Here is a 19,691-nt window from a genome sequence, read left to right on the forward strand (position 1 = left end):
GGAGAGGGGTAGATACAGGGGCTCTACCACTGCTGGAGAGGGGTAGATACAGGGGCAGTACCACTGCTGGAGAGGGGTAGATACAGGGGCACTACCACTGCTGGAGAGGGGTAGATACAGGGGCAGTACCACTGCTGGAGAGGGGTAGATACAGGGGCAGTACCACTGCTGGAGAGGGGTAGATACAGGGGCAGTACCACTGCTGGAGAGGGGTAGATACAGGGGCTCTACCACTGCTGGAGAGGGGTAGATACAGGGGCAGTACCACTGCTGGAGAGGGGTAGATACAGGGGCACTACCACTGCTGGAGAGGGGTAGATACAGGGGCAGTACCACTGCTGGAGAGGGGTAGATACAGGGGCAGTACCACTGCTGGAGAGGGGTAGATACAGGGGCAGTACCACAGGAAAGGGGTAGATACAGGGGCGCTACCACTGCTGGAGAGGGGTAGATACAGGGGCAGTACCACAGAAAGGGGTAGATACAGGGGCGCTACCACTGCTGGAGAGGGGTAGATACAGGGGCAGTACACTGCTGGAGAGGGGTAGATACAGGGACAGTACCACTGCTGGAGAGGGGTAGATACAGGGACAGTACCACTGCTGGAGAGGGGTAGATACAGGGGCTCTACCACTGCTGGAGAGGGGTAGATACAGGGACAGTACCACTGCTGGAGAGGGGTAGATACAGGGGCGCTACCACTGCTGGAGAGGGGTAGATCAGGGACAGTACCACAGGAGAGGGGTAGATACAGGGACAGTACCACTGCTGGAGAGGGGTAGATACAGGGGCTCTACCACTGCTGGAGAGGGGTAGATACAGGGGCTCTACACTGCTGGAGAGGGGTAGATACAGGGGCAGTACCACTGCTGGAGAGGGGTAGATACAGGGGCGCTACCACTGCTGGAGAGGGGTAGATACAGGGGCAGTACCACTGCTGGAGAGGGGTAGATACAGGGGCAGTACCACTGCTGGAGAGGGGTAGATACAGGGGCTCTGACCACTGCTGGAGAGGGGTAGATACAGGGGCTCTACCACTGCTGGAGAGGGGTAGATACAGGGACAGTACCACTGCTGGAGAGGGGTAGATACAGGGACAGTACCACTGCTGGAGAGGGGTAGATACAGGGACAGTACCACTGCTGGAGAGGGGTAGATACAGGGGCAGTACCACAGGAAAGGGGTAGATACAGGGGCGCTACCACTGCTGGAGAGGGGTAGATACAGGGGCAGTATCACTGCTGGAGAGGGGTAGATACAGGGGCAGTACCACTGCTGGAGAGGGGTAGATACAGGGACAGTACCACTGCTGGAGAGGGATAGATACAGGGACAGCACCACTGCTGGAGAGGGGTAGATACAGGGACAGTACCACTGCTGGAGAGGGGTAGATACAGGGCAGTACCACTGCTGGAGAGGGGTAGATACAGGGACAGTACCACTGCTGGAGAGGGGTAGATACAGGGACAGTACCACTGCTGGAGAGGGGTAGATACAGGGACAGTATCACAGGAAAGGGGTAGATACAGGGGCAGTACCACTGCTGGAGAGGGGTAGATACAGGGACAGTACCACTGCTGGAGAGGGGTAGATACAGGGACAGTACCACTGCTGGAGAGGGGTAGATACAGGGGCAGTACCACTGCTGGAGAGGGGTAGATACAGGGACAGTACCACTGCTGGAGAGGGGTAGATACAGGGACAGTACCACTGCTGGAGAGGGATAGATACAGGGACTGCACCACTGCTGGAGAGGGGTAGATACAGGGACAGTACCACTGCTGGAGAGGGGTAGATACAGGGACAGTACCACTGCTGGAGAGGGGTAGATACAGGGGCAGTACCACTGCTGGAGAGGGGTAGATACAGGGACAGCACCACTGCTGGAGAGGGGTAGATACAGGGGCAGTACCACTGCTGGAGAGGGGTAGATACAGGGACAGCACCACTGCTGGAGAGGGGTAGATACAGGGACAGTACCACTGCTGGAGAGGGGTAGATACAGGGGCAGTACCACTGCTGGAGAGGGGTAGATACAGGGACAGCACCACTGCTGGAGAGGGGTAGATACAGGGACAGTACCACTGCTGGAGAGGGGTAGATACAGGGGCAGTACCACTGCTGGAGAGGGGTAGATACAGGGACAGTACCACAGGAAAGGGGTAGATACAGGGACAGTACCACTGCTGGAGAGGGGTAGATACAGTGGCGTTACCACTGCTGGAGAGGGGTAGATACAGGGACAGTACCACTGCTGGAGAGGGGTAGATACAGGGGCAGTACCACTGCTGGAGAGGGGTAGATACAGTGGCGTTACCACTGCTGGAGAGGGGTAGATACAGGGACAGTACCACAGGAGAGGGGTAGATACAGGGGCGCTACAGCAGAAGAGGGGTATATACAGGGGCAGTACCGCAGGAGAGGGGTAGATACAGGGGCAGTACCACAGGACTCACAGGCTCTGTGTATAAGAGGGCGGGGGATGCAGGACTCACAGGCTCTGTGTAGTAGTGGTGGGGGGTGCAGGACTCACAAGCTGTGTAGTAGTGGTGGGGATGCAGGACTCACAGGCTCTGTGTAGTAGTAGTGGGGGATGCAGAACTCACAGGCACTGTGTATTAGTGGTGGGGATGCAGAACTCACAGGCACTGTGTATTAGTGGTGGGGGGTGCAGGACTCACAGGCACTGTGTATTAGTGGTGGGGGATGCAGAACTCACAGGCACTGTGTATTAGTGGTGGGGGGTGCAGAACTCACAGGCACTGTATTAGTGGTGGGGGGTGCAGGACTCTCAGGCTCTGTGTATTAGTGGTGGGGATGCAGGACTCACAGGCTCTGTGTATTAGTGGTGGGGGATGCAGGACTCACAGGCTCTGTGTATTAGTGGTGGGGATGCAGGACTCACAGGCTCTGTGTATTAGTGGTGGGGATGCAGGACTCATAGGCTCTGTGTAGTAGTGGTGGGGATGCAGGACTCACAGGCTCTGTGTATTAGTGGTGGGGGATGCAGGACTCACAGGCTCTGTGTATTAGTGGTGGGGGGTGCAGGACTCACAGGCTCTGTGTATTAGTGGTGGGGGGTGCAGGACTCACAGGCTCTGTGTATTAGTGGTGGGGGATGCAGGACTCACAGGCTCTGTGTATTAGTGGTGGGGGGTGCAGGACTTATGTTCTCTCCCTAGGATTTTGGCCACAAACACCACATTTGAGGCTTCAAACCCATGAAGCCCCCCCCTACCCATGGCCATTTTCTTACATGGTATCTTCCTATAAAATGCTTTACCCCCCCCCCCCCCCCCCAAAAAAAAAAAGCACATGATGTCTCCATGACACATCAGCTCCATTATCTCTCCTGCTCCACCACACACAGCTGTGAGTGTAGCAATCAGTGAGAGGTGTCCCTCCATGTCAGCGCTGCAGACGATCACTGTACACAGATTACACACCCTCAAACTTCTCCATTGCTGTAGATTTCACTTTCTCGACCTTATAATTAGTGCGCATGCGTGCAGAACTTAATTCCTTTCAACGCGCATGCGTACAGAACGGAATTCCCTTCAACGCGCATGCGGGCTCTCATCTTTCACTTTGGCATTGTCCAGCATGGTAATACTGCGCCGTCCAATCAGCACTAGAGGGGGTGTGGCTTTAAACAGCTATAGCGTTTTTGTCTGTCCAATCAGCATTAGAGGGGTGTGGCTTTAGGATTTCCCAGCCTTTTAGCGCCCATGGCAGTTTCCATGGTAACAGTCGGACGCTGAGGTGCTTGACGGAAGCCGCTGCGGCTCAAACTAAGTCGCAGAATGAATAAATACAAGGTAAGAGAACGCGTTTCCATCGTTATTTGTGTCAGCTGCTGCTGTGAGGTAAGGCCTGGTCCCTCTTTCCTGAATATTGTGCACTCTGTCTTTTGAAGGTTTTGGAAGAATGGGGTGCAGGGGCTTTTGGGGTGACCTGTCTTGTGGAGGAGCTTGAAGGAGGAAGGAAATTTGCTGTTAAGAAGGTAAAAGGGTGATAAATGTGAAATCTTACATGACTCCATGGAAATGTGGGCGAATACCCCACAACACTGATTAGTATTGATATTTGTGTGACTATCCCTTTAAATGATTGGTTCTGTATCTTACAGGTGGAGTGTCTGGACGAGCGGGAAGGAAATCTGGCCGTGGCGGAGGTACATTGCCCGCCGCAGTGCACCAATCATTACACACCATGTCACGCTGCGTCGTTGGCCCCTTCATGTCACGTGGCCGCCTCCAGGGTGTCAGAATGAACTCTGGTGAATCCGTGACTACCCGCGGTAGTGCGGGGCGCGCGGCTATGACGTCAGGGGTTCACCTGAGTTCATTCTGACACCCTGTGGCTGCGACTAAGGCCAGAGTCACACTTGAGAGAGACTCTTACGAGTCTCACATCGCATCCCCTGCCACAGCCTGACGCTCTCCAGACACGAGCGTGCAGTTGCTTAGAAATACATGCAGCCGACCCGCTCCTGTTAGGAGGGTGTGTGACCGCTATTGTTGGCTGGAAAGGGCCAAATAACCATGGCCCTTCCCACCCTAATAATATCAGCCCCCAGTTGTCTGCTCTGCCTTGGCTGGTTTTAGAAAAATGGGGGGCCCCACGACAAAAAAAGGAGTGGGAACCCCTCTATTTTATAACCAGCCAAGGTACAGCAAACAGCTGGGGGCTGCATCCTGCAGCCGCTCCTGTGCTGGATATGAAAAATGGGGGGGGGGGGGGGGCACGTCCTTTTTTTTTCTTTTTATTAAAATAAATCATAATATATATAATAAAAAACAAAAAAAGGAGTGGGAAACCCTCTATTTCATAACCAGCCAAGGTACAGCAAACAGCTGGGGGTTGCAGCCTGTTCCTGTGCTGGATATGAAAAGTGGGGGGGGGGGGGGACCCCACATCATCTTTTTTTTTTAACAAAAAAAAAAAAACAGCTGGCCAAGCGATTTGAAATACCGGCCACCATTGTGGAGGATGTACATGATGCTAATGTTCTGTTTTCTCCCCGCTTTGTACAGGCCCGGTCATTGCTGGAGCTTCAGCACCGCCATGTGTGCTCCTATAGGGAGTTCTTCATGACCTGGGATCCTCAGGTCAGTATTATATGCTCACTATGGTGTATGATTATGACGCCATCCATTGCTGTACCTGACTGATTATTATTATTATTATTATTCTCCTCGTTTTAGGTCTCCTCCCTATTGTTTTGCCTGGTGATGGATTACTACGAACGGGGGAACCTGGAGCAAAAGATTCAAGAATCCAGACGACAGGGGAAGATCATAAAGGAAAAGGTGAAGGGAGAAATAAAATAAAGGAGGCCCTATACATTAATGACTGTCGAAACCGCTGATGACCGTAATGTATATGTCCATCTTAAGAAAAAGTAGGATCGGGCTGTTTGGAACAATATGTCCAATCCTTCTGTTTTCAAGGAAGATAAGCTACCGCTAGAGGTCTCATCAGAGATCACATGCACACTCACCTAACCGAGCGTGCATGTGTGCGGAGGACGTCAGGGACAGCATTCGGCACAAAGCTGTCAGCCATTGAATTGGTTTATCTCCACCGTAGACAGGGTCGCCCTATGGGATTGTCAGCAGGACCTGTTGTCAGGGGCCTCTTAGTGCTTAAACAGCAGCAATTGAAGAGCGGGCGCAGCTCCTGAGGCCGCATAATACACCCCCCACCTGCCAGACTTTTCATCTCCGGAGCAAACACACCACTTGTATCCTCCACCGCCCTAAAGCTCCAATGATTGAGAATAACTGGTGACGTCCTCTTATTGCCAGATCAGATTTTTTTTTTTTTTTATATATATCAGTGACCATGACCTGCTGGGAGTTGTAGTCCTCTGTGATAATATCATTTGCCCTGTTTTTCTTCCTTCCCTACAGACTATTCAGAGGTTTCTCGGTCAGACCATCGATGCTTTAATCTATGTTCACCATCGGCGCTGCCCGCACAGGTACGTCCTGAGTCCCGAGGGGTCGTCTCCACCCGTCACACTGATTTCATGCACCATTAAAGGGATTTTTTGGTAAATAAAGCTTATTCACTGCATACTCTACAGCTGTGTATGTGTCACTTTTCCACTATTTGTAGAACCTCTTATTGCTGTCAGTGAATGGAAACACAACTGACATCCTGCCCCTTACAAGAGTGAAATGATATGTAAAAGTTTTACTGGAACATCCCTCATGTCTACAACCTCAGTCCTCCATGGGGGTCTCTGCCCCTCAATTTGCCAGTCTTGCTCAGTCCTCCTTGGGGGGTCTCTGCCCCTTGATTTTCTGGTCTTGCTTTTTCCTTCATGGGGGGGGGTCTCTGCCCCTCAATTTTTTTGGTCTGGCTCAGTTCTCCTTGGGGGTTTCTGCCCCTCAATTTGCCGGTCCTGCTCAGTTCTCCTTGGGGGTCTCTGCCCCTCGATTTGCCAGTCTTGCATAGTCCTCCATTGGGGTCTCTGCCCCTCAATTTTCCGGTCTTGCTTCGTCCTCCATGGGAGTCTCTGCCCCTCGATTTGCTGGTCCTGCTCAGTTCTCCTTGGGGGTCTCTGCCCCTCGATTTGCTGGTCTTGCTTTGTCCTCCATAGGGGTCTCTGCCCCTCGATTTGCCGGTTTTGCTTAGTCCTTCATGGGGGTCTTTGTCCCTTGATTTGCTGGTCTTGTTTAGTCCTCATTGTTGGTCTCTGACCTTCGATTTGCCAGTCTTGCTTAGTCGTTCATGGGGGTCTCTGCCCCTTAATTTGCCGGTCTTGCTTAGTCCTCCTTGGGTCTCTTCCCCTCAATTTGCACCTTGTTGCTTAGTCCTCCTTGGGGGTCTCTTCCCCTCAATTTGCCCCTTGTTGCTTAGTCCTCCTTGGGGGCCTCTTCCCCTCGATTTGCCCCTTGTTGCTTAGTCCTCCTTGGGGGTCTCTGCCTCTCGATTTGCCGGTCTTGCATTGGTGGACCCCCGCCTGTCCATGAGGGCAACCTCTTCAATTACCTCGGATCTTGACCCCATCAGTGTATTTCTTTGCAGGGTTAGTTTCGCCATCTTGCTGGTTTTACCTTACATTACTTAATGTGATCTCTTCCTTCCTAGAAACCTCAAGCCGAGTAACATCCTCATAAAGGAGGAAGATTTCTTCGTCATAAGCGACTTTCTTCCTCAGACGTTCGCGACAGATGAAATGAAGATGAAAATAAGAGTGGATCCCGGTAAAGGGGCTTCTAAAACATGGCTGCCGTCACACCCCTTGTAACTACTTGTAGACACTGGAACGTCTTGGGTTACATCCACACATCTATGTGTCCCCGATGTAACGCTCACGGCCGGTGTAGAGGCAGTGAGCGGGATTAGTGGACCCACTGGACCACAGGGGGGGGCCGGGCTTACCCTTTAGTGGGAGGGGCTTAACTAAGCGCACATCACGAGGTGGACACCAGGTACCACTCTCAGGGTGGTGACCGGGACGGTGGCAGCTGACGTCCCCTGGGCAGGTGACGGACTCAGGTATAGATGGGTACAGGCTGAGGCAGGCTGGACAGTAATGGTGGGCACAGCAGGGATAGACAGGTATGGGAAGGCAGGTACTGAAGACGGACACAGGGATAACAAGACAGGCGCTCAGGACCTGACAACTAGCTAGGTAGCAGACTGGAACACTGATTGACTAACTAGAGGTGTTGCGCAGGCACCTACCCTAATGGGTGGGTGCCTTAAATACATAATTTCCCGGAAATAGCATGGCGGCCCTTTAAGAGGAGGGTTGGTCTGTGCGCGCGCCTTAGGTGCACTCCCGGGAACCCTGTGCGGCATGCACAGGGCCCGGGAGGAGAAGGAGGCAGCAGCACCCATGGATGTCCGGGAAAGTGAGGGGAGGATGTGACCCGGCCAGGGCGGTGGGTAAGTCGGCGTCTCTGCAGACACCCATCTGTAATGCATGGACTGGCCATGGGTCTGTCGAGCCGAACTGACCAGCCTCATAGGCATATATGAAGTTGTCAAGCTTGATTCGCGACCTACGACCAGTCCAGATCGTGACACACGGATGTGTAAATCTGGTCCTAAAGTGTCCAGGTGGTCCGTCTATGATCCTGCGAGATCAATATAAAACACCTGGTCAGCAGTTGCATGGACATCACCGATCTATAAAGAAAAGGCAGAGCTGGTTTATTACTGTCTCTGCCTTCCTGATTGCGGTATACAATGTTCAGTAAGCGATAATGAGGCCATATTAGACAATAGTTTGTGCTCTGTACGTCCTCCATAGATAATATATCCGTATCTGACCCCACAGAGCAGAAAATATACATGTCTCCGGAATCACTAGGGCTCCTGTATACGGACAAGTCCGACATCTGGTCTCTGGGATGTATTTTACTGGATGTGATGACGACGGCCGTGAAGACGGTGAGTGATGCTGGATCTCCGCCTCCGGTCCTACGTATCCATCAGAATAGGATTTGATGATTTTTAACCCTTTGTAGGACGCTGAGGCCTCTAAGCTCCTGGAGATGATCAAGACGGACCCATTGTGTTTGCATCGAAATCTGGAGGAAATCAAGTGCGAAGTTGGTTACTCAGAGGCGTTGTGCCGGCTGCTGCCAAAAATGCTAAAAGCTCATCCCGAGGAGAGACCCTGCGCAAAGTGAGGACCCTGATAAAATACATATATATAATGGTCTCAGGGGGGAAACATGGCACATGGCTTCTCTTCTTAACGTTTGCCTCCTTAGATCCTGCGCTCGGCACAACACTGCCCATTTTGCTCGGAGCGCTTCTTTAACATGTGGGTCTATTTCTTTTTCTCCATAGAGATTTGCTGCTTGAGCCTTATGTCATGAAGTGCTTGGCGTTGGTGGATTCTTCCCTGTCGGGGGTGAAGAAGACTCTGCCCCCTGGGGTTCTAGACGAGTTTAAAGATTGCAGCATGGAAAAAGTAATGGGTAAGAAGGATACAGAAATGACATTGTCATATATTTTTAAGGGGGAAGTCAAGGGCCGGCCACATCCGCATGAGCTGCACCCGTGAAGGGGCGTCTGCGCATATACTGTATTTTTCGGATTATAAGACGCACTTTTCCTGCTAAAAATTTGGGAGGAAAATGCGGGGTGCGTCTTATAAGCTGAATATAGCTTACTGGGGGGTGGTGGAGCGGGGTCACAGGAGGCAGAGGCGATGCTACGTGTTGGGCTGTGAGGCAGGGGCCATCCTGAAATGTTGGCGGTGCGGGCTTCAAATAATGGCGCCCGCAGTCGGTGCGTGCGCAGAGGGAGCTCTCGGCTCATCTGTCCATGCACCGCCTCCAGCCCATTGATCTCCCAGCAGCGGACTAAGGAAAATGGCGCTCAGAGGTGGCGCGTGCGCAGATATGATCTCAGCTTGTCATTGAGCCGATAGCTCAATCTGCGCACGCGTCGACTCCGGGCGCCATTTCTTTGAAGCCTGCACCGCCGACAGTTTCTGGAAGTTCCTCCAGCCTCTCAGCGTCTGCAGCATCGCCGTGCTCCAGCACCGCCCGCAGCATCGCCGTGCTCCAGCACCGCCCGCAGCATCGCCGTGCCCCAGCACCGCCCGCAGCATCGCCGTGCCCCAGCACCGCCCGCAGCATCGCCGTGCCCCAGCACCGCCCGCAGCATCGCCGTGCCCCAGCACCGCCCGCAGCATCGCCGTGCCCCAGCACCGCCCGCAGCATCGCCGTGCCCCAGCACCGCCCGCAGCATCGCCGTGCCCCAGCACCGCCCGCAGCATCGCCGTGCTCCAGCCGTGCTCCAGCACCGCCCGCAGCACCGCCGTGCTCCAGCACCGCCCGCAGCATCGCCGTGCTCCAGCACCGCCCGCAGCATCGCCGTGCTCCAGCACCGCCCGCAGCATCGCCGTGCTCCAGCACCGCCCGCAGCATCGCCGTGCTCCAGCACCGCCCGCAGCATCGCCGTGCTCCAGCACCACCTCTGCCTTCTGTGACCCCCTGCTCCAACACCGCTGCCACCATCCCCTCCGATAAGACACCACCGAATTATAAGGTGGACCCCATATATTTTTTGCTCTCTAAATTTGGGGTGCGTCTTATAAAACGAATAATTCGGTGGTTTAAGTATGAAGAGTAGCCCTCTCTGGAGGACCGGCCACCATGTAATGCTTTGCTTCCCCTGCGGAGGCGCTGCAGAGGAATTAAACCGTTCACCCACAGATTACTGGCGATTCTTGGGGGTCTCAGTGGTAGGAACAAATTATTTTTGGGAGCCCCAACTCCTTTTATCTGTCCTCCTTTAATTTAGGTCTTTGTCTCCCTTCCCTATACCGTTGTGTTTTTCTTCCAGGGCTCATGCGGAGGTTCCCCGGCTATGAGGAGGCGCAGCTATCGGCACTAAAGCACCTGGCTAATTGTGATTCAGAGAGAGATGGTAAATTTTGGGGTCTTCATTAAGTAGAGAGGGGGATCTGAAATCAAAGTGATCGGCAGCAGCCGAGACCCCAGATCTATACTATATCAAGAGCGATCCCTGTAGATCTGTGATTGCTGATCTCACTTTTGCAGGAGTTTTGGACGTAGGGGACACAATCCATCTTGTATCAGTGGCTATGAGGACGCACCGAGACTCCTCTGCAGTGCAAGGGGAGGGCTGCCGAGTGCTGCAGAGGCTTATATCACAAGGTAAGGGGATCGGGTTCACTCAGTCATAGACAGAGGCCTAAAATCTGTGCTGGACCAAAGTAAGGAAGCACCGAGTCAGTGGACTAAAGAACACGCGTTTGGTTTGGGTGAATTATTATACACAAGCTGTAATACCCGGCGTTGCCCGGGATAGTAACTGTCTCTATCCCCGTCTCTGTCTGTCTCTCTCTGTTTTCTTCCAGGTCTGTTTTCACGTCTGTCTCTTACCCTGTCTCTTTACTTGTCTTTGTCTCTTTCCTTGTCTCTTTCCCCGTCTGTCTCTGTCTCTTTTTCCCTGTCTCTTTCCTTGTCTCATTCCAGGTCTGTCTCTTTCCCTGTCTCTTTCCTTGTCTCTGTCTCTTTCCCTGTCTGTCTCTTTCCTTGTCTCTTTCCCCGTCTGTCTGTCTCTTTTTCCCTGTCCTCTTTCCTTGTCTCTGTCTCTTTCCTTGTCTCTTTCCTTGTCTCTGTCTCTTTCCCTGTCTGTCTCTTTCCTTGTCTCTTTCCCTGTCTGTCTGTCTCTTTCCCTGTTTTTTACTTCTCTGTCTCTTTCCTCATCTGTCTCTTTCTGTCTTTTTCTGTGTCTCCCCACCGACCTCTTATTACCTCACACATAAGCTTCTTATATGAACAATTTATTTTGTTCCTATAGCAACCAATCACAGCTCCTATTAATGACCTGTGGCTGCCAGCTCCATTGACTTTAATGTAAGCAGGTTTTTTGGAGAGTAACTGTAAAGCGCGGGTTTAAATTTTCCCGTGAAAACAGTCTATGAAGTTCCCTGGGTCACATGAGGCGTCTGTGCAAAATTTTGTGATTGTAAATGCGACAGTGCGGACTCCTTTAGCGGACGCACACAAATATATATATATATATATATATATATATATATATATATATATATATATATATATATATATATATATATATATATATATATATATATATATATATATATTATACATACATACACACTCAGCTTTATATATTAGATTGTGTATATAGCACCATCATATACCGCAGAGATTATCATCACTGAATGGAGCCCCATGGATACCTATGGGATATGCGGAAGCCCTGTGTGCCAAAGATGGGCTCCAAGCATAATGCAAACACAAACTGAGGGTTCTGTAAATGTAAAGTGAGAGGAGGAGTGAAGATGAAGGTCTGACCCAGGGGGTAACTTCTGTCTTTTTAGCACTGGAGCAAGAAGATCCCATTCCCGAGGAGATCTTGTCCACGGATGATCTGGTCAGTGATCTTGTGGAAGCAGCGAGGCGTTATCCACAGAACGCTGAACTGATATCCGCCGTCTGCAGCGTGATGATGATGATTTCGGTTGGCGGTAGGTCCTCTATCTATCTTAAGTTTCTTTACTCAACCCCAGTACCCCCATGTGTATAATATCTGGCACCATCGCCCCCATATGAATAACATCTGGCTCCTGCCCCTCAGTGTATATCCTACTGCCCCCTCCATGCCGTCTGCCTTTACTAACATGTGACAGAGCGGCTGGTGGTGCGGAGCTCACTGATATCAGTGCGTCCTGTAATAGGAGCCACCGGGGAAACACGTCCGTTCCTATGAATCTTCCCCATCACCTGTGACTGATATTATTAAGTGGAAGGAACCGCAGCAACTCAGCCACAAAGTGGAGACCCCGTAATGTTACAGAGCGGGGGGCCGAGTGCTGAGGAGCAGAAAAATCCCCACCATTCTGCTGACCCCATAACTGCAGAGTCCAGACCTCCTCTGGTAACATCAGCACAAACACTGCGCCCACCGGGGGCTTCATGGCCGAGCAGCTACAGCCGTACATCACCAAGCACAATGCCGAGCCGTACATCACCAAGCACAATGCCGAGCCGTACATCACCAAGCACAATGCCGAGCCGTACATCACCAAGCACAATGCCGAGCCATACATCACCAAGCACAATGCCGAGCCGTACATCACCAAGCACAATGCCGAGCCGTACATCACCAAGCACAATGCCGAGCCGTACATCACCAAGCACAATGCCGAGCCGTACATCACCAAGCACAATGCCGAGCCGTACATCACCAAGCACAATGCTGAGCCGTACATCAACAAGCACAATGCCGAGCCGTACATCACCGAGCACAATGCTGAGCCGTACATCACCAAGCACAATGCCGAGCCGTACATCACCAAGCACAATGCCGAGCCGTACATCACCAAGCACAATGCCGAGCCGTACATCACCAAGCACAATGCCGAGCCGTACATCACCAAGCACAATGCCGAGCCGTACATCACCAAGCACAATGCTGAGCCGTACATCAACAAGCACAATGCCGAGCCGTACATCACCGAGCACAATGCTGAGCCGTACATCAACAAGCACAATGCCGAGCCGTACATCACCGAGCACAATGCCGAGCCGTACATCACCAAGCACAATGCTGAGCCGTACATCAACAAGCACAATGCCGAGCCGTACATCACCAAGCACAATGCTGAGCCGTACATCAACAAGCACAATGCCGAGCCATACATCACCAAGCACAATGCCGAGCCGTACATCACCAAGCACAATGCCGAGCCGTACATCAACAAGCACAATGCCGAGCCGTACATCAACAAGCACAATGCCGAGCCGTACATCAACAAGCACAATGCCGAGCCGTACATCACCGAGCACAATGCCGAGCCGTACATCAACAAGCACAATGCCGAGCCGTACATCACCGAGCACAATGCCGAGCCGTACATCAACAAGCACAATGCCGAGCCATACATCACCAAGCACAATGCCGAGCCGTACGTCACCGAGCACAATGCTGAGCCATACATCACCAAGCTCAATGCTGAGCGTCGTATGGAGCGGTGTAAAGCCTCGTTGCAGTCTCCTCACTATTCAGTGTGACATAACGGCTGGAGTCGGTGCAGGATCAGACCCCGGCGTCCCACCTACAATAGTCCGGATGGCTTCGCTGCCTGCAGTGCTACACAGTCTGTATCCAGTTTCTGCCTCCGTTTCACATTACATCAAAAAATATCTGTTACAGAAAATCCGGCTGCCGCTCCCTGTTAATTCCCCGTAGCTAATCCCGATTACATAGGGCTGACATTTGTGTACATCCGCTTCCCTGCACACTGCGGGGTGAAGCAAATTGTAGACGTGTAAACTTTACTGCTCCATCAGGTCCGGTCGTGGTTCCGCTTTTCATCTGTCGTCATGTGATGATTTTTGTTTTTTCTGTCTGATCCCCTCTTGTAGAGCCGGCAGCGGAGGCGCTGAGGAGGACGGGGGTCCTCTCCGATCTAGTGACCATCATGGAGACCTCTCTGGAGGACAGAGCCCTGTGTCAGTCCTGCTGTGCCCTGATCTGCTCCCTGGCTATGACCGGTACTGACCCAGAAATACCTATATACAGCGTGTCCACCCATATCCTGTATACACCGCACCTATATACAGTGTGTCCACCCATATCCTGTATACACTGCACCTATATACAGTGTGTCCACCCATCTCCTGTATACACCGCACCTATATACAGTGTCCACCCATATCCTGTATACACCGCACCTATATACAGTGCGTCCACCCATATCCTGTATACACCGCACCTATATACAGCGTGTCCACCCATATCCTGTATACACCGCACCTATATACAGCGTGTCCACCCGTATCCTGTATACACCGCACCTATATACAGTGTGTCCACCCATATCCTGTATACACCGCACCTATATACAGTGTCCACCCGTATCCTGTATACACCGCACCTATATACAGTGTGTGCACCCATATCCTGTATACACCGCACCTATATACAGCGTGTGCACCCATATCCTGTATACACCGCACCTATATACAGTGTGTCCACCCGTATCCTGTATACACCGCACCTATATACAGCGTGTCCACCCATATCCTGTATACACCGCACCTATATACAGTGTGTCCACCCATATCCTGTATACACCGCACCTATATACAGCGTGTCCACCCGTATCCTGTATACACCGCACCTATATACAGTGTGTCCACCCGTATCCTGTATACACCGCACCTATATACAGTGTGTCCACCCGTATCCTGTATACACCGCACCTATATACAGTGTGTCCACCCGTATCCTGTATACACCGCACCTATATACAGTGTGTCCACCCGTATCCTGTATACACCGCACCTATATACAGTGTGTCCACCCGTATCCTGTATACACCGCACCTATATACAGTGTGTCCACCTGTATACACCGCACCTATATACAGTGTGTCCACCCATATCCTGTATACACCGCACCTATATACAGTGTGTCCACCCATCTCCTGTATACACCGCACCTCTATACAGCGTGTCCACCCATATCCTGTATACACCGCACCTCTATACAGCGTGTCCACCCATATCCTGTATACACCGCACCTATATACAGCGTGTCCACCCATCTCCTGTATACACCGCACCTATATACAGCGTGTCCACCCATCTCCTGTATACACCGCACCTATATACAGCGTGTCCACCCATATCCTGTATACACCGCACCTATATACAGTGCGTCCACCCATATCCTGTATACACCGCACCTATATACAGCGTGTCCACCCATCTCCTGTATACACCACACCTATATACAGCGTGTCCACCCATCTCCTGTATACACCGCACCTATATACAGTGTCCACCCATATCCTGTATACACCGCACCTATATACAGTGTGTCCACCCATATCCTGTATACACCGCACCTATATACAGTGTGTCCACCCATATCCTGTATACACCGCACCTATATACAGTGTGTCCACCCATCTCCTGTATACACCGCACCTATATACAGTGTGTCCACCCATATCCTGTATACACCGCACCTATATACAGTGTGTCCACCCATATCCTGTATACACCGCACCTATATACAGCGTGTCCCCCCATATCCTGTATACACCGCACCTATATACAGCGTGTCCCCCCATATCCTGTATACACCGCACCTATATACAGCGTGTCCCCCCATATCCTGTATACACCGCACCTATATACAGCGTGTCCACCCATATCCTGTATACACCGCTGTGAGGCAAATCCCGGGATATGAAGATGAATTATGACTCCAGTCATAATCCCTCATCACTCCCTGGCAGTGCCCCCTCCCTTCTTGTTCTCAGTGTTCCACTTACACCTCCATGGCCATGTCCTGTGATATGGAAATTAGGTGGCTTGGGGACAATGGACACAGGATGACTCCCTGCCGTCACCCTGTAACAAGAGTTGTATCTCATTAGCAAGGCTATGGAAATAGCCAGACAGAACGACTCCAGTAAAAAATGGTTCATATCTCGCAAGCCATATTTCCGATAAATATGGCAACCATAAAAATGGTGTCTCCGCATGCGGACGATGCCGGCACACCCTTTTTATGGGAGCAGGACATTGGGAAATGCCCCAGGCGTGATATCAGCCAATGGGGAACTGGCAGACAGGTCATGAGTCCCCTCGTTCTGTAGCTAAATTCATAACTGTCACAATGAGAGCATTGGCGTCCGCCTACGACGCTCCCAGGCAAAGTTATGGCCCATATTCCATGTTGTGGATTGTCCATAACTCAAGCCAGGGGTGGAGCAGTGCTCCCTCTGAGGTCACTAAGGTAGGAGGGGACCTGGATTTGCCCAGGTTGATAACCCTACTTCGGCCATTTTCCAGTGTTCTTTTCGCTGGGGGCACGTGTAGGAAACATCTGTGGGAAGGATCCTAGAAACCTGGGTACAGCGCCCCCTTGTGGCCAGACGCAACAAGGTAACTGCTGGAACTGTGTATGCCTGTTTGTAACCCATGCTTTGATTGTAACTGTACTCTGACATATGTATATTCTGTAGATTCCCTATTGTATATATTGTAGTTTCTAGTGTGCTTTAGGCTGATTAAATTATATAATTAATCTTGGGCTGTTCTGTTATCTCGATCTTGAATCCCACGTCTGTGTGTTCGGCTAATAGTTACCGTGAAGCGGTTGGTGGCAGCGAGTTGTGCCAAGGATTATTGTGGGGAGGCCAGTGAGATTCGGGGAGATTTTATATATTCCGCCCGCGGAGGTCGGGGGAATATATACCTTACTCTCACTGGGGACCCTTCAATAATCGGCATAAGTAGTATAGCGGCCTCCTTGCTTATTGTCGGGCAATTCCATAATTGGCCTGACTATAAGAGGGGCGCTAGAGAGCGCGTCACGTGCTCTGTCTGTCGGTCGGGAGGTATAAAGGAGGGGTGACCCCCACTTGTTACCCCCCGATTGTGACGTACTGGTAGCCAGCGCGGGGGATTTCTGAGTGACCCCCCCGGTGGTTTGTGACATATTGGTGGCATAGCGGTGGGATCGAGATAATAGTGTGTGTGAGTGTGAGACCCATACTCCCAGACACTAAAGACTGCCTGCAGCAGCTGTGGCTGCTGGGGTCTTCAGACCAGACCAACACTAGAGTGTCAGAGTGCAGATACTGTAAGGTGTGTGGAGGCATCAGGTGTCAGTTCTGTGTCAGTGACCAAAAGTCTGCAAGAATGGCTGATGGCACCAGGAGCAGAGCTATGCAACTGGCCAATGCTAAGGCAGGAGCCGAAGAGAGGGAGGACGGTGCTGTGGACAGTAATGAGGAGGTTGCCCACGAGTCCTCCAGGAGCTCGACGCCAGAAAACAGCTCTGCAGAGGACATTGCACAACCTAGCAATTATGGACAAGATGAGGAGCAGCTCACCCAAGGGTCCTCAACGAGCCAGATGCCAGCCCTCCGCTCTGCAATGGACAGTGAAGCACCAGGCTCCGCAGCGGGCCGCAGATCACCACGTGCCATTCCACCGAGCCTGGGAGGCTCGGATAGCCTTCTTCAAATGGCTATGGCCCTTCTCCAGGCTGGAGACCAGAAGGGCTACAAGGAACTCCTGGCAGAGCGCAGGGCAGAGCGGCAGGCAGCGCGTGATGCTGAGGCTGCGGAGCGGCAAGCAGCGCGTGAAGAGCGCCAGGCAGAGCGTGAGGCTGCGGAGCGACAGGCAGACCGTGACTACCAGCTGCATCTAGCCAAGCTCCAGCCCTCATCAGCCACACGTGACCTTCAAGACACCAAACTTCCAAAGGTCCGTGTTGAGGACTTCCCAGTGCTGGAGAAGGATGGAGACTTGGACTCTTTCTTGACTGCTTTTGAACGGACTTGCCTGCAGCACCATCTGGACAAGGACCAGTGGGCCAAATACCTGACCCCCCGTTTAAGGGGTAAGGCCCTGGATATCCTTGGGGACTTGCCTGCTGAGGCAGATCAGGGCTACGACACCATCAAGCGGGCCCTGATCCAACAGTACAACCTCACTCCAGAGTCCTACCGCAAGAAGTTCCGGAGCCTACAGAAGGGACCAAAGGACTCCTGGGCTGACCACCGGCGGGCACTTGCCCGAGCTGCCGACCACTGGACCCAAGGCCTGCAGCTTTCCACCGGACCGGAGATCCTGCACTTGTTCATCACGGAGCAACTCTTGTGGAACTGCCCTGAGGATCTCCGCCAGTTCATCCGAGACCAGAAGCCAAAGGGGTCCACGGCTACAGCTGCCCTTGCCGATGACTACACCAACAACCGGGCCCCTGAGGCCAGGAGAGCGGCCACCAGCAGCACCTGGAGAGGGGGTAAGATGAATTCTGCGACTGCCCCACCTGCCCCTAGACTGCAGGGGGTGTCCCCCTCAACTCCCCTCTCCAGGCCCGTGGCGGAACCAAGACGGTGCCACCAGTGCAACCTACCTGGACACTTCAAGGCCATGTGCCCTCAGCGTCCCAAGGCCCCGGCTCCGTCCCCGTCCCAAGGGCCGCCCAAGGTGTATTGTGTGGGTGGGGGTGGTGGTAGGTCCCTGGACAGCTTCCAACCTGTCACCGTCGGCCGGTCTGTGACCATAGGACTGCGAGACAGCGCCTCGGAGGTGACTCTGGTGCGGCCTGAGATGGTGTCCCCCCAAGACTTGATCCCTGGAAAAACCCTCGCTGTCTCCGGGATTGGAGGCATTGACCCGGCGCTGCCTGTTGCTGACATTTATGTGGACTGGGGCGCAGGGCGAGGGGTGAGGGAGGTGGGGGTAACTGATCGGATCCCTGCAAACGTGCTACTTGGGACAGATTTGGGGCAGATAACCTCCCAGTTTGGGCCCCCCCCAAGGGCTGAACCTTCAGCCAGTACTGACATGACTCCTGACAATGTTAATGTGTTATCTATGAATGATGTAAGGGAGGAGGGAGTGAACTCTGATATTTCTGCTTGCACAGACACCATAGACACACACGCAGCTGCAGCTGTGACAGGAGGGGAGGGGGTCAGAGAAAGGTGTGACAATGCCTCTACAAGTAACCAGCCAGTGAGCTGGGATCTGTTGCCCTCTGCAGGGATAAGCAGAGAGCAGGGTGCTGCAGGGGGAGGACCAGTGTGTGGGGTGGGGGCTACCACAGCCAATGTGGGGTCCCCAGAGATTTCACAGCGGGGTTCTGTTGCTGCAGGAGGGGAACAGGCAGGTGAGATTGGGGCCGGTCCAGGAGCGGAAGTGCTCCCAGGTAAGATCTCGGTGCATGGTTCCCCCACAACCGGGGTGTCAGGAAGCCAGGTCGGTCTGCCTGAACCGGCGACTTGGTCAGGAACGGAGGAGGAGCAGGCACGACCCACGGTCGCAGCGGCTGTGGCCGCTGTCACCCGCAGTGGGAGTGCTGGAAGCCAAGGGGCCTCCCGGAGGTCCGATAGCTCTTCCCCTTCTGACCAAGTGGCAGCCGAGTCAGGCGGAGGCCAGGACACAGGTCCCGGGGTACTGACCGAAGATGTGACAGTCTCGTCGATTCTGGCCACATCTAGTCAGGGGTTTCAGGCAGCGTTAGAAGCTGACGACAGCCTGAAAGCTCTTAAGGAGCAGGCGGCACAGCCTCCCTCGGACTCGGACCCGGAGCGAGTGGTCTGGGACCAAGGACGGCTGTACCGGGCCACGGTCCAGCAGGGTTCACCGGAGGCGTGGCCCAGGGACCGACAGTTGGTGGTA

At 52.9% G+C, this 19,691-nt stretch overlaps 1 protein-coding gene across 1 annotated transcript in view; it reads left to right on the forward strand.

The window, feature by feature from the left end:
- Positions 1-3,743: 3,743 nt before the first annotated feature.
- Positions 3,744-19,691, forward strand: part of STKLD1 (serine/threonine kinase like domain containing 1) — a 32,682-nt gene continuing 16,734 nt past the window's right edge. The window contains exons 1-14 of the mRNA XM_075323004.1: positions 3,744-3,818; positions 3,917-4,003; positions 4,130-4,174; positions 5,037-5,111; positions 5,208-5,312; positions 5,916-5,986; positions 7,102-7,217; positions 8,300-8,412; positions 8,490-8,650; positions 8,818-8,948; positions 10,324-10,407; positions 10,542-10,658; positions 11,855-12,001; positions 13,902-14,030. Coding sequence (XP_075179119.1) covers positions 3,804-3,818; positions 3,917-4,003; positions 4,130-4,174; positions 5,037-5,111; positions 5,208-5,312; positions 5,916-5,986; positions 7,102-7,217; positions 8,300-8,412; positions 8,490-8,650; positions 8,818-8,948; positions 10,324-10,407; positions 10,542-10,658; positions 11,855-12,001; positions 13,902-14,030 — 1,396 coding nt within the window. The 5' untranslated portion in view covers positions 3,744-3,803. The remainder of the gene's footprint in view (positions 3,819-3,916; positions 4,004-4,129; positions 4,175-5,036; positions 5,112-5,207; positions 5,313-5,915; positions 5,987-7,101; positions 7,218-8,299; positions 8,413-8,489; positions 8,651-8,817; positions 8,949-10,323; positions 10,408-10,541; positions 10,659-11,854; positions 12,002-13,901; positions 14,031-19,691) is intronic.

This window comes from Anomaloglossus baeobatrachus, chromosome 9 (assembly GCF_048569485.1).
Source record: "Anomaloglossus baeobatrachus isolate aAnoBae1 chromosome 9, aAnoBae1.hap1, whole genome shotgun sequence".
NCBI lineage: Eukaryota > Metazoa > Chordata > Amphibia > Anura > Aromobatidae > Anomaloglossus > Anomaloglossus baeobatrachus.